Here is a 13,557-nt window from a genome sequence, read left to right as displayed (position 1 = left end):
TTTTTTTATATTTGTTTTAAATTTTTTATTATTTTGTTTTTTATTTATTTTTAAAAATAAAATAATAAAATAGTATTATTTTTTTAATAGGTCATGTGGCAAGTTGATGGCCTTAGGATCTCTAAGGAGAGATCCTAGCCATCAACTGGATCGTCTCCGGTTCAAAGTGGACTGGAGAGATCCTTGTCCAAGAATAAGCCTAAGAAGAACCCTCATAAATTAGACGCTCTCCGTCGCAGTCGGCGGAAAAAGAATGGGAATACCGGCATTCTACAGATGGCTGGTGGACAGGTACCCGCTTGCGGTGGTGCCCGCCATCGAAGACGAGCCCCCCGTTACGGACACGACCAGACCGAATCCAAACGGCTACGAATTCGACAACCTCTACCTCGACATGAACGGCATCGTCCACCCCTGCTTTCACCCCGACGGGCTGCCCCCTCCCAAGAGCTACGAAGACGTCTTCCTCGCCGTTTTCAACTACATCGACCGCATATTCTCCATTGTCAGGCCCCGCAAGCTTCTCTACCTCGCAATCGGTCCGTCTTTTGAGCTGTTTTCCAAAATTCAAATTACACGTTTTATTTTCAAAAGAGCTTAACAGCGTTCATTCTTTTTAATGCAGATGGTGTTGCACCGAGAGCTAAAATGAATCAGCAGCGGTCGAGGCGTTTTCGGGCTGCTAAGGATGCAGCCGAGGAAGTAAGTCTGATTCGATAAATTGCTACTTTTCCTAAAGCTTGGGAATTTAATTATTTAGTTAATATTCTACACCTGAACCACTTTTTTGAAGATGAACACGAGCAATATTTAATGGATATGAGATATAAATTATGGAATCATGATACTTGCTTAAAAAACTTAAGCTGATAACAAATAATAAATTAACGTTTTAAAACAATATAATATTCACAAACTATAAAACTATGTTGATAATGGCTATGTTTGTTTGTATTTAACAAAAAAAATGGCTATGATTGTTTGTGTTTTTGTTTTCTGTTCTCAAGACAAATAAATTAACAATCAACTCAAAATACAAATCACTCCTTAACACAAAAACAATTTTCAACTTTATGTTACATCATACTTTTTCAAACCAAAAACAGAAACACCCCCCAGAAACAGGACAGCGTTATGGAGGAATTTTCTCCATTCTAATCTTAAAAAATGACATGGGTCTCTTTTTTTAGTAACATGTGAGATGCACATGAATTTTTAATAAAATTTATTTAAACTTTGTCTCTGCAATTAAAAAAATATGTATTTTTCACATGTTCAAGGGATACATGTCATTTTTATACACTAAGTTGGAGGAAGTTCCTCCAAACCAGTTTGGAGGAAAACTCTATCCCCCTAATCACATTAACAATAATTCGATACTACTATTTGGTTTTTTAGCCTTACTTACTTAATGTTTTGTTGTTTCTTCCGTTATGATATGAGTGACTTGTGATCATTCTCAGGCCTCCGGGAGAGAGTGGAAACTCGAAGCAGAAGAAGAAAAGTCAGCTTCTTTGGAGCAGTCTAAGAAGCTGGACTCAAATGTAATCACGCCTGGAACTGAATTCATGGTGTTGTTGTCATCGGCTCTTCGTTATTATGTACATTTGAGGATGAATAGGGATGCCGGATGGCGGGAAATCAAGGTAAAATTGACGAGTGTTTCAGCATGGTCTTTTACTCTCTTATGTCTTCCACCTAAATCTGTGACTACGTGAGAATTTTTAGGTCATTCTTTCTGATGCCAATGTACCTGGTGAGGGGGAGCATAAGATAATGTCTTACATTCGCTTGCAAAGGAATCTTCCGGGATATGATCCCAACACTAGGCATTGTCTGTATGGATTGGTAAATGCCATTGCTTATAGTTGTCCTTGTTGCAGTTCCAATGCAGACAGTACAGTATCTTGTAATGTGCGACTAACAAACAAACATGTGACCTCTGTTTTAGGATGCTGATCTTATCATGCTTGCACTGGCTACCCATGAAATCCATTGCTCCATTCTGAGAGAGGTTTGTTCATTCAGGATCTGCACTTGGCTTATCACTTGAGAATCTATTGACCGTTTGTGGTAAGCTGACACATTGTAAGAAAAGTGCTGTGTCTGCGTCATATCTTTTACTCTTGTTGTGTAGGATGTGCGCAGAGCATCCCTGAATGATAAAAGCTTGAAACGCGCAAAGAATTCCTTACCAATAAATCGACAGGAAGAAAGGGGAAATTCAAAGCAAATGGAAGTGGTTGGCGAGAACTTAGAAGATTATGTCTCAAGGCAGAAATTTCAGGTTTATTTTATTTTATTTTTATTTTTAATATATATATAGTATATATATATTATAATATATATATAGTATAGTATAATATATTTTTAATATATATACTATACTATATATATAGTATAGTATATATATATACTATTTATTTTATTTTTAATATATATATAGTGATTAGCTTCCTTGACTTTCTTTTTATGTTCTCTTCTTCTTTTTCTATATATATATATATATATATATATATATATATAGTGATTAGCTTCCCTGACTTTCTTTTTATGTTCTCTTCTTCTTTTTCTTCCTCTTAGTCGCTCTCTTGTATACTCCCTGTGTACTAGGGTTGCGCCCCTCTGCGCTCTTTAATACATCTTTTTACTATATATATATATATATATATATATATATATATATATATATATATATTTTATTTCATCTTTCGTTATTCCATTTTTTATTTTTTTTTATTTTTTATATCCAGGTTTCCCTTTAAAAAAGTCACATGTTAGTTTGTTGTTTGAGTGATGTACTAATGCGATAGTGTATTACTAGTATGCTTGATTTCAATATTTCCATCTGGATCACTTCTCATGTACTTAAAATTCAATAAAGATTTGATATGATGGATTCTTGAAGCAGATTCTTCTTTTATTTAATCAATTTTTTGTTTTGTTTTTGTTTTTCAATAAAGTGATATGCCACCAGACTTTGAGCAACTGAAGTAGTGCCAAATAGGTGGACAATTGGGTACTTTCCAATGTGTGACACTTGAGGTTTAATGGAGGAAACTGATAACTACAGAGGTGGGGGGATACACTAGGCATGCAACTAGTTAGATAGCCAAGTTCTTAAGTAAGGTGGATAACCTTCCATTGATGCCCTAACTTATGACTTGAATGTGGTATTCCCTTGGTTTAGCATTTAGCTATTAATTTATTTTCTGATCCCAAACAAGTCCTTGTTAAACATGCCTTAGAATGTAGTTCTATTGTCAACTTACATATACTACAAAATTCTCGTTCATGGCTGTGTGAAAATTTTGCAAGCCTCCTTTCATACCAGAAAACAAATGAAGGATTGATCCTTTTGTGCCAGTCCTGTTGCAAGACTGCTACCTGGAGGCTCGCAAGCAACATTTGTAGTCATACAAACTTGGTGCAAATCGTGAAGGTCACAATTGTTGTTAGGCAAAGTGTCAAAATCATTGTGTTCTGGTTGGCTTAAGAGGTGTATATTTCTCAGATTCCTTACTTTTATTATAAGTCTGATTAACATGTCCATGCAAAGGATAAAAGAGACAAGGAACAACCTATCTTGTGAATGAATTGTTGTTGGGGGTTTCCATTTATAAGATCCGTGGGTGATAATGTAGTGGATGATGTTAGAGCAGTTTGAGAGTCGATAGACTAGAGAGCCAGTTTGAGGAGTGGGAGGTTCTTGCGGGGTGAAAGGTATGAACAGTCACAAGGCGCTTGCGCTTGAAAAGTTTTCTATGGCTTTCTTTCAAGCTTGCTGGGATGTGATCAAGGCAGACACTATTGGGGGGTTTCCATGATTTTCAAGCTCGTAGTAAGTTTGAAAAAAGTCTCATTGTCACATTCATTGCTTTCATTCTGAAGAAATTTGGGGCTATTGATCTTAAGGACTTCCTGCCTATTAGTCTTGTGAGTGGAGCTTATAAGACTTTTGCCAAAGTCCTTGCCAATAGATTGAGAAGGGTTGTGGAGAAGATTATTTTGAAGCCCCATAATGCGTTTGTTCAAGGTAGGCAAATCCTTGACTCCGTTCTCATTGCCAACGAATGCCTGGATAGTAGAATTAGATTTGGTGAGCTAGGGGGGTGATTTGCTAACTGGATATTGAGAAGGCTTATGATCATGTCAATTGGGATTTCTTACTTGGTTAGAAGTTGTGGTTTTGGGGAGAAATGGTGCTTTTGGAAAACACACTATATTTCTTCGGTGCGCTTTTCCGTTTTGGTGAATGGCAATCCGTCTGGCTTCTTCAGTAGCTCCCGTCTCTTGAGACAGGGAGATCCTCTATCACCTTTTGTCTTGGTTATTATTATGGAGGCCTTAAGTAGAATGCTTTCTGCTATTGTTAATGGAGTTTTCTCTCAGGCTTTTCTGTGGGGTCTAGGCATTTGGGTGTGGTTAACATTTCACATATGTTGTTTGTGGATGATACTCTGCTTTTTGTGGGGCTAAGCCTAACCACCTTCACTACCTACGGGTAATGTTGAGGCGTGGTGGACTCTAAATTGGGTAGCTTGTGGGGTGGGTGGTGTTTTAATGTGCCTTTTGGTTCATATTGGGTGGGGGTTTGGAAGAATATCAGGAGGGGTTGTGGATGTTTTTAAGTCATACTAGGTTTGAGGTGGGAGATGGTGCCAATGTTAGATTCTGGCATAATCTGTGGTGTGGGAACAAGACCTTAAAGGAAGCCTTTCCAGATTTATATGGTATTGCCTCTGCATGAAAGGGTTGTTCACTATTAACTCCTTTTATAGTGTCCTTGCTTGTAATGATGACTGCTTTCTCTTGGAAGATTATTTGGCAGATTGAGGTTTCTTGAGCTTTTTTGCTTGGTGGGTGGCCTTAGGGAAGATCCTTACTATAGACAACCTTAGGAAGTGGCATGCCATTATGGTTGATAGATGATGTTGGATGTCCTAGAGGAATGAGGAATCTCATAGACCATCTTCTCCTCTATTGTGAGGTCGCTTGCACCTTATGTCCTTATGGAATGCCTTTTTAAGTTGTTTTGGACTGTCTTGGGTGATGCCTAGTAGTGTAGCTGACTTGTTTGCTTGTTTGTGGACTAGTGGTAGCTCCCGAACTGATGTTGTGTGGAAGATGATGCCTTTTTTCCTCTTGTGGTGTCTTTGAAGGGGAAAAAGTGACATAAGTTTTGAGAACTGTGAGAGGATGTTGGCAGAGCTTGAATCCTTTTTCTTTTTTAGTCTTTATACTTGGACAACTGTGTTTGTAGCACCCTGGGAGCTTAGTTTTCATATATTTCTTGTTCATTTTTCTTCTCCTAGCTTGTTGTTTTTCCTGCATACTCTATGTGTACCTGGGTAGTGCTTTTCACTTTTAACAATATTTCAATTACTTATTAAAAAAAAAGTTGATAGAACCATACAAATGTGGAATGGCATTAGGGTTATGCACTATATATGAGGCTTTTCCAAAATCTATTTTCTAAGGATATAATCCAAAGTAAGTGTCGCACTTCTGTTCGTTCTCTAGTGAAGTGTTGTTGCAGTGCTGTGGTGAAATAAGCTTGGAGAAAAGAGGTTTCAGATATTGATGGTTGATATTTTGGAAGGCAGAGGTTTCTGCTGCTGGTACGCAGCCTACTGTCTGTATTAGTGATTTGGTAATTAAATTCCATTCATGAAAGAAAACAAAAAGAAGAAAGTTGTGTATACTAATGGGGGTGGCTTGGTCCTTCATGTATCATCGTAGAATAAGAATCTTTGTTTCCACTTCATGTTTTGTGCGGCTATGCTTGGAGAAAAGAGGTTTCAGATGTTGGTGGTTGATATTTTGGAAGGCAGAGGTTTCTGCTGCTGGTAAGCAGCCTACAGTCTGTATTAGTGATTTGGTAATCAAATTCCATTCATGAAAGAAAACATAAAGAAGAAAGTTGTGTATACTAATGGTGGTGGCTTGGTCCCTTCATGTTTTATCATAGAATAAGAATCTTCGTTTCCACTTCTTGTTTTGTGCGGCTATGCTTCACGGATTGGGAAGGTATAATACCTTAGAAATACATTTGATTGTTATCTCTCATATACATAAAGGTCAAATGCATTTAGTTTTCAGCAACAAACAACTATAGAATCTGTGACATATATTATATAGCTTTTTTTTGGGCATATTATGACATATTGACATAAGTGAATCATGTTGATTACAACACTTTTTTCAGTCTGTATTAGTGATTTGGTAATCAAATTCCATTCATGAAAGAAAACAAAAAGAAGAAAGTTGTGTATACTAATGGTGGTGGCTTGGTCCCTTCATGTTTTATCATAGAATAAGAATCTTCGTTTCCACTTCTTGTTTTGTGCAGCTATGCTTCACGGATTAGGAAGGTATAATACCTTAGAAATACATTTGATTGTTCTCTCTCATATACATAAAGGTCAAATGCATTTAGTTTTCAGCAACAAACAGCTATAGAATCTGTGACATATATTATATAGCTTTTTTTTGGCCATATTATGACATATTGACATAAGTGAATCATGTTGATTACAACACTTTTTTCTTGACAATCAAAGATGCACAAATAAAGTTCTATATGTATATTCCCCCTTTATAAGGAGGAGGTCTTATGTGTACCATTGGAGGTTAGTAATTAAAGGGAAGAGCTGTCCACCTTTGTGAAGCCCATGTGTTCATGCTTATTTATGTATGTATAATAGGAGGGAATCAACATAGACTCGGTGTAAGAGTCCCTAATGGTACACTTGGTTTCTGTATACTTAATCTTTTGCCAAGCTAATTGTTCTAAGTTATAATTCCCCCATGCAAAATCTATATGCCAGGTATGATGCTGATTGCATCCTTGCACTTAGAATTCCTTCTATAGAAACATGAAATGGTGTGTGGCTGTGTTGTCTGATAGATACACGATTTCCATGGGTAAGACATTAGGTTTGTCTCTTGGCTTGGCAAAAGTTGGATCCTACAACAACTTATGGAATATGTGAGAGTTGTCTTACACAAAAATTTGGTCTTATGCAAAAGAATCTTTGCTCTGTTCTAATAGTTCTACAACGTTGATAATATTAATGCAACCAAGGGGCAAGGAGATGGTTAATAGAATCTGGATGGGTATAGTGGCCTCCATTACTTGCATGTTCTGAACATTTCACCTATAACAAAAATTGTGATCAACCATGGTTAGGGCGTTGGGATTTCAAATGGGCATCATCATATATAAGTATTAAGAAAGCACTTTTTGGAATTGTAAAACCTTCTCTGGTACTTCTTGTTTATGTTTGTCTCTTTACTTTGAACTTGTGCTTCCAGAACTTTTAAATCTTCCTTCAGTCTCTATACTTCTCAGAAGTCGTGATCAGAGTAGAAAACTAATCCCTGCTAAGTTCAGAAAGGAGGAATGAATGGTTAAGGTTGTGGTAACTAGTGTTAGCAGTTTTGCGATATTATTCATCCACTACACTTCTTTTAGTTATATAGGTCACCAATTCCCTTTTTTTGGTGGACTGTCTAAATTCCTAGTTAGATTATTTCTACTCGCTTGTAATATTTGATATGTTGGCTGTCATGTTTCCCTATCATGTCCAGCTTGCGTCCATTTTCTTGCAGCTGCTTCTATAATAGCTTTTGTTACCCCTCTTCTCCTCCCAAACTTGTTTGCTTCTTAGAAGTAGCTTTCACTCGTTTATAGTTCTTACTTCTTTGGCGTCATGTCCCGTCCTAGTTGTATGCTCATCATTGCCTTCTCTCCTCTCACTATTTATTTCAATTGTTTGTCATAATTTTGCGGCCATGAGAATGTGTGCATTCTAGTTGACTAATCCACACAAAAACTTTGGCTATGTTTGTTAAGTGTTTTGATTTGAAAAAGTTTTTGATGTGATAGAAAGTTGAGAAGTGTTTTCGGTGAGGTTTACATTTGAAAAATGTTGTTTGTGTGGTTGATTTAAGAAAATTGTTTGGTAAGCTTTTTGAAAAGTGTATTGTGTTTGTGTAAAAATGAACACTAATCATGCAAGCCAACTTCGTTCTCATAAAAAATAATAATAAAAAAAATTAAAAAAAGAAAGTGGCTGCCCAGCCACCATCATGAGAGGGGAGGGTTGGCCGCACAACCATCCTTGTCCTGGAAAGAGGTGGCTATGCGCACAACCACCCCTATCGGGTTTGGGGTGGCCGTGTGACCTATCCTGTGGCTGTTGGGGTGGTTGGGCGACCACCCTTGTTTTGTTGGGGTTGGCTGTGTGGCCACCTCTCTATTTTTTTTTTAAAGTAATAAGAAAGTTTCTACTCCTGAAAAATAGGCACCTATTTTCTCAAAATATTCCTATAAGAAAGTGTGAGAAGTTTTCTAAAAAGTGTGTTGTGTTTTGTGTAGTAAATGTTTTTGGGACATTATGTTTTTGTGTTTGAATAGAGAAGTTTTTGAAAATGTTAGCAAACGTAGCGTTTGATATTTACTTTTGTTTGGCAAAACGTTATTGGATTTCGCTTGTGTGATGTACAAATAGACAAAGTGATGTGTAGAATTGTGAGAGCTGAGGTTGCTCCATCCACATGGAGATCAACATCTCAAGGTTGAAGTGGCAATTATTAGTGCTGCATATATTCATCAAAAAATTATTGGTGCTGCATAATGTTGGTAATCTATGTTGTGCTTTGGTGTTAAGTTTGTAACATTTTTATAGTTAACCTTTTTTGACGTGGTTGTCTATTACAGTTTCTCAACATATGGGTCCTTAGGGAGTATTTAACACTCGACATGAAAGTCGAAGGCATGAAACAGAAGGCAGAGCGCCGGATTGATGATTTTGTCTTCATGTGCTTGTTTGTTGGAAATGACTTTCTTCCCCACATTCCTTCGTTGGAAATATCGGAGGTTGGACAGTTGAGATGCTTATATTAATTTATTGTTTGAAATAGTACTTTAATTCTATAATTTCATTTCTTACTTATGTACAAGACATTTTTCTCCCTGTAAGCGACTGGATTTTTAGTCACTCATTAACACAAAATGTTCTACCTATATATGACATATTATGAGTCCATCTGTTTTTATTTAGGGTAAATTACTGTGCCCCTCCAAACTATAACCCTATTGTCAAATTGGCATCTAAACTACAACTTAGACCTATAGACTACCGCGATGTTTTGAGTTGCCCCTTGTGTGAAAATTGGTTGTTCTTTAGGATGGAAAATGTTAATAAGTGCCTTGCACGTGTGCTCGAGTTACCAAATTCCCCTTAAAAGAACCAACACAGATATCATAGGGGTGGCCACAACAGAGGGCCACCCCTCTATAGGTCAGCAGGTTGGGGTGGACGCGTGGCCACCCGTCAGTTATGTTGGGGGATTCCATCACTCTGAACCGGGGAGGGTTGTGCGGCCACCATTTTGAAGAAATGGGGTTGTTTGTGCGACCACCCCTTTTGAATAGGTGAGCGTTGGCCACACTGCGGTAGGGTTGGCCACATGGCCGTCCTCTCTGATTTTGCCTGGTCGCCCCTTTGTCTGTTTTTATTTTTATTTTTTTGTAATTGCGGACAATTGGGTAACTCGGGCGCACATGCAAGGTACTTGTTAACCTTTTCAAATCATGGTTAATTTTGACAAATGGGGCAACTCAAAATATTGTGGTAATTCATAGGTTCGAGATGCAGTGAGTTGTACTTTAAAGGTCGATATGAGAAGGGAACGGTAGATTTTTATTTATTTATTTATTTTTTTTGGGGGGGGGGGGTGACTATGATTTGTCCTTTTATTTACGTTCGAGGATTTGTTATCATTGGTTTCAATTGCATGTTAGGTTATTTTTCCTGATGATTCTCGTAAACTCAAATGAAGATTAAATCTTTGGGGTTACTACAGAAATTCACATATACCCATGGTTTTGGATTTCCCCTCCTTTTGATAAGTTTTGACATTAATGTTCGAAAACAAAAGTCATGCATATTTATAGTTTGTAGGTTAATTATAAGAATAATTTTCATTAAAATGACCTTTGAATTTTCACTTTGTTTAGTTAGGTTTCTGTTGGAAATAAATGATCCTTTTCATGCTGCATTGTACCCTTATATTTGTAGGTAAACTGGACCTACCGTGACTGGTTCTACTTCTTGATTGTTGCGTTGTGCTCTTATATTTGTACTTCACCTGGAACTAACTTGCATGGTTCTACTTTTTATTGGTTACCAATTTTTGCTTGATGCTTATTCTTTTTCACAGGGGGCTATTGATCTGCTCATGATGGTTTATAAAAAAGAATTTGTTAAGATGGGCGGTTACCTAACTAATTCTTTCGAGGTAGAGTTTTTTCTTGGTGCTTTGTGTTGTATGTTTACCTGATGCAAATGTAAACATGGAAAGTAACAACTAAATTGTAGATGTGTAGACTCCATGCTAAGGAAGCCTTTGTAGGCTTTTTGATGTTCTTGCACCACTTTATCAGGCAATAGCTTATTTCCTAGGACTGTTCAAATTTGCAGTAGAACTACAATAAATATTGACTACAATCTCCCCTTGCTTTATTTTTTCTTTTGAAAAGTTTCATATAATTTGTTGTACTCTCTTCACTTTCTAGGTCATTTATATTTTCATCCATTTTTCAATAATAGGTAAATTTGGAACGGGTGGAGCACTTTGTCCGTGCTGTAGGATCTCACGAATGTGCAATTTTTAGAAGACGTAGCCAGGTATTCAAGATGCTTTATAATGTGGACATGTATCTATTATAGATGTTATGGAAGATTGTTTCCTTGATTGCAATGACTTGTTCTAGAATCCTTGAGCCATTTCTTTCCTTCCAATTTTTTGTCTTGACAAGTGCATTTTATCATATGCTTGTGCACAGTTTATGTGATTGTTTTAACAAAATCATTAAGTAGTTGTTTGAGAAACAGGCAGTGGCTATGTTGTATGAATTAACTTGTAAAAAACAATTCTTCTCCCCAATTTGAAGAACAAGAAAGCATTTGTTTTTTCTTGGTTTTGTGGACTTGGAGTCGTCTTTTATGTGCGATTTTTGGATGTCTAAGTGCATGTAGTCTCTTGATGTTGATGTCTTGTGCCTTCTCCTTTTGCATTCTTAATAATTGTTTGTTTGGAAGAATGGGTTAGAGAAAAATTTGGAACGGAAATAGATAGATGGGCCAGATGTTCTTGCAGGACGTTAAAACCTCCAGTTGGACAATAGAAAGCCAGATAATATCCTTTTCATGGAAGTTCTCAGTCTGTACCCTCTTCTACACTCCATTTTCTGATCTTTTTTTTTTTTTGCTCCATAGTGCAGTGCTCTCTCTCTCTTGGGAAGGAAGGGGGCCTGCGCAGGGGGGTTGGGGGGGTTTCAATGCCAAGTTCCAATTATTTGGAAAATATCTGAAGGAAATCTTTCAATAAGTGATGAATGTGTCTCCTCAAGTCTATGTTGTATCCTATATTGTTTAGATGCGAGAAATATATGGCATTTTAGGAAGATTCTTGCTCATTATTTGCTTGATTTCCTTTTTTTTGAGTGAGAATTGTACACATGGCCCTTGGATCTTAATCCACAACCGTCCTTCATCCTATTATTATGGGAAGAGGAACTGCCATTTCAACTAGGCTCATAGGCTGTAGGCCGTATGAATTCTTTAGAAGAATTAAACTCTTGTGGTTGGGTGTATATATTGTTGCTTCTTATAACCTTATGGGGTTTGAAATGGCCTTTTCAAGAGTTTGACATCTTTCTGTAGGCTTGTGCATGCCTTGGGGTGGCAGAGTCTTTTAAGCACCAACCATCCCAAGAAAAGCAATTGACCCTTACCTTCTCAGGTCCTTTACTGATACCTGTTGGGCAAGGGTTGGTTACATATTTTGATTTTTGACACCTTTCAGTCAAGTATTGGGTTTAGGGTGTTGAGAAGCTGACTCCTAGACCCTAACTGACCCTTCCCAATAGATTTAATGTAAAACCCCCTGAATTATTCCTTTACTCATTTCATTTGTTAGCCATGCCTCTCTAGGTCTCTCATTCACATAATTATGGGGCCTCTTGCCTCTTGTTCGTCACAGAGCTTCTTGCTCTCTCCTCTGCCACCTGTCCATGCCTCTCGGCCTCTCCTCTTCCATTGGCCCACCCTCCTTCAGAGTGACCGCCTTTGATGGCATAGGTCGTCTTTGATGGCCAGTCCTGGCATACATTGGCCTTTCACAGCCTCATATGGTGTAGATCGGCCTCTAATGCTCCCAAACCAAGTCGCGCTAGCCCAAACTGACCAATCGAGTGACAACTATTTTGTTTTTTTTTACTTATAAACTGGCTTTTACTTATCAAAAAAAAAAAAAAAAACTATTTTGTTTTTTTTTGATAAGTAATGTTATATATATCAAAAATGCGCAGAGGTGCACAATCTTGGTACATAAAAAGTATACAAGAGGACGCCTAACTAGAAAGGGAAAAGAGAATAAGAAAGTCAGAAAAACTAATTACTAAGGAGACTAAACACGCAGCTGTCCAAGTAAAGAGAGAAAGAGGGAAAAAGATTTGAGCTCCTCTAACGTCGTCTCTTGTTTATCGAAATTCCTATAATTTGTTTCCCTGCACAGGCTCCACATAAGGCAAAGAGGAACCATTTTCTACACTACTGCACTTCAAGAGTGACCCCCCCGACCCCCAGCAGGCGAACAAATCTGCCATGCTATTAGGCATGACCCAGGACAGTCCAAAGTGGTTGAAGATGGCATTCCTTAAGGCACTGGCGACCTCACAGTGGAGGAGGAGGAGATGATCAATAAACACCCCGTTCAGTTTGCATAAGCAGCACCCATTAATCACGATGAGATGTCTCTTTCCAAGATTGTCTATGGTAAGAATCTTTCCCAGTGCTGCCGACCAGGCATATAAAGCCACTTTCAAGGGGGCCTTGGTCCACCTAATACTCTTCCAAGGGAAAGGGGGATTGTCTATGCAAGCTAGGATCTTGTAAAAGGATCTAACATTGGACTTCTATTTGCGAGACAGGGTCCACCAGAGCTTGTCCTCCCCATCTCTACCCCCCTCTTTGGGAATACAAAAGGGATATAATGAGGCCTGGACATTCACTTTCCAGTTGTGAACCAAACGAATAAAGCTGACATTCCATTGAAGGGAGCCACTCGAAAAATCCATGTTAACCGCAACAAGCACATCTCTGACACGAGCAATGTTATATAACATTAGAAATGCGTCCTTGAGGTTCTCCTCACCACACCACACTACACATCATCGCAAAATTTGATATAGGACCCATGACCTGGTTTGAATCTGATATGACTTGAAAAAAACCTCCACCCCTTTCTAATATACTTCCATAGCCCCACCTCATACGACCTGGAGGATCAATAGAGAACCACCCGCCCCAATTACAACTGTATTTGGCATCCACAACAGCTTTCTACCAAGCCTCGCTCTTATTCACATAACACCATAACCATTTGCCTAAGAGGGCTTGGTTGAACAATGTCAAATTCCCAATCCCTAGACCTCCCTCGAAAATGGGAGGGCAAACTTTGGGCTAGCTAACCAAGTGATATTTA

General features: G+C 38.0%; 1 protein-coding gene across 2 annotated transcripts in view; it reads left to right on the top strand.

Moving 5' to 3' along the window:
• The first annotated feature begins 211 nt into the window (after nt 1–211).
• LOC132183319 (5'-3' exoribonuclease 4-like) overlaps nt 212–13,557 on the top strand; it is a 37,592-nt gene continuing 24,246 nt past the window's right edge. For both annotated transcript variants that reach the window (XM_059596729.1, XM_059596728.1), the window contains exons 1-9: nt 212–539; nt 626–702; nt 1,464–1,646; nt 1,729–1,848; nt 1,952–2,014; nt 2,138–2,287; nt 8,726–8,884; nt 10,231–10,308; nt 10,620–10,697. In XM_059596729.1, the coding sequence (XP_059452712.1) occupies nt 254–539; nt 626–702; nt 1,464–1,646; nt 1,729–1,848; nt 1,952–2,014; nt 2,138–2,287; nt 8,726–8,884; nt 10,231–10,308; nt 10,620–10,697 (1,194 nt within the window). In that variant the 5' untranslated portion in view covers nt 212–253. The remainder of the gene's footprint in view (nt 540–625; nt 703–1,463; nt 1,647–1,728; nt 1,849–1,951; nt 2,015–2,137; nt 2,288–8,725; nt 8,885–10,230; nt 10,309–10,619; nt 10,698–13,557) is intronic.

The sequence above is a fragment of the Corylus avellana genome, chromosome ca5 (assembly GCF_901000735.1).
Source record: "Corylus avellana chromosome ca5, CavTom2PMs-1.0".
In the NCBI taxonomy this organism is placed as follows: Eukaryota; Viridiplantae; Streptophyta; class Magnoliopsida; order Fagales; family Betulaceae; genus Corylus; species Corylus avellana.
The sequence above is the reverse complement of the archived record's forward strand: the minus strand, read 5'-3'. Positions and strand labels throughout refer to the sequence as shown.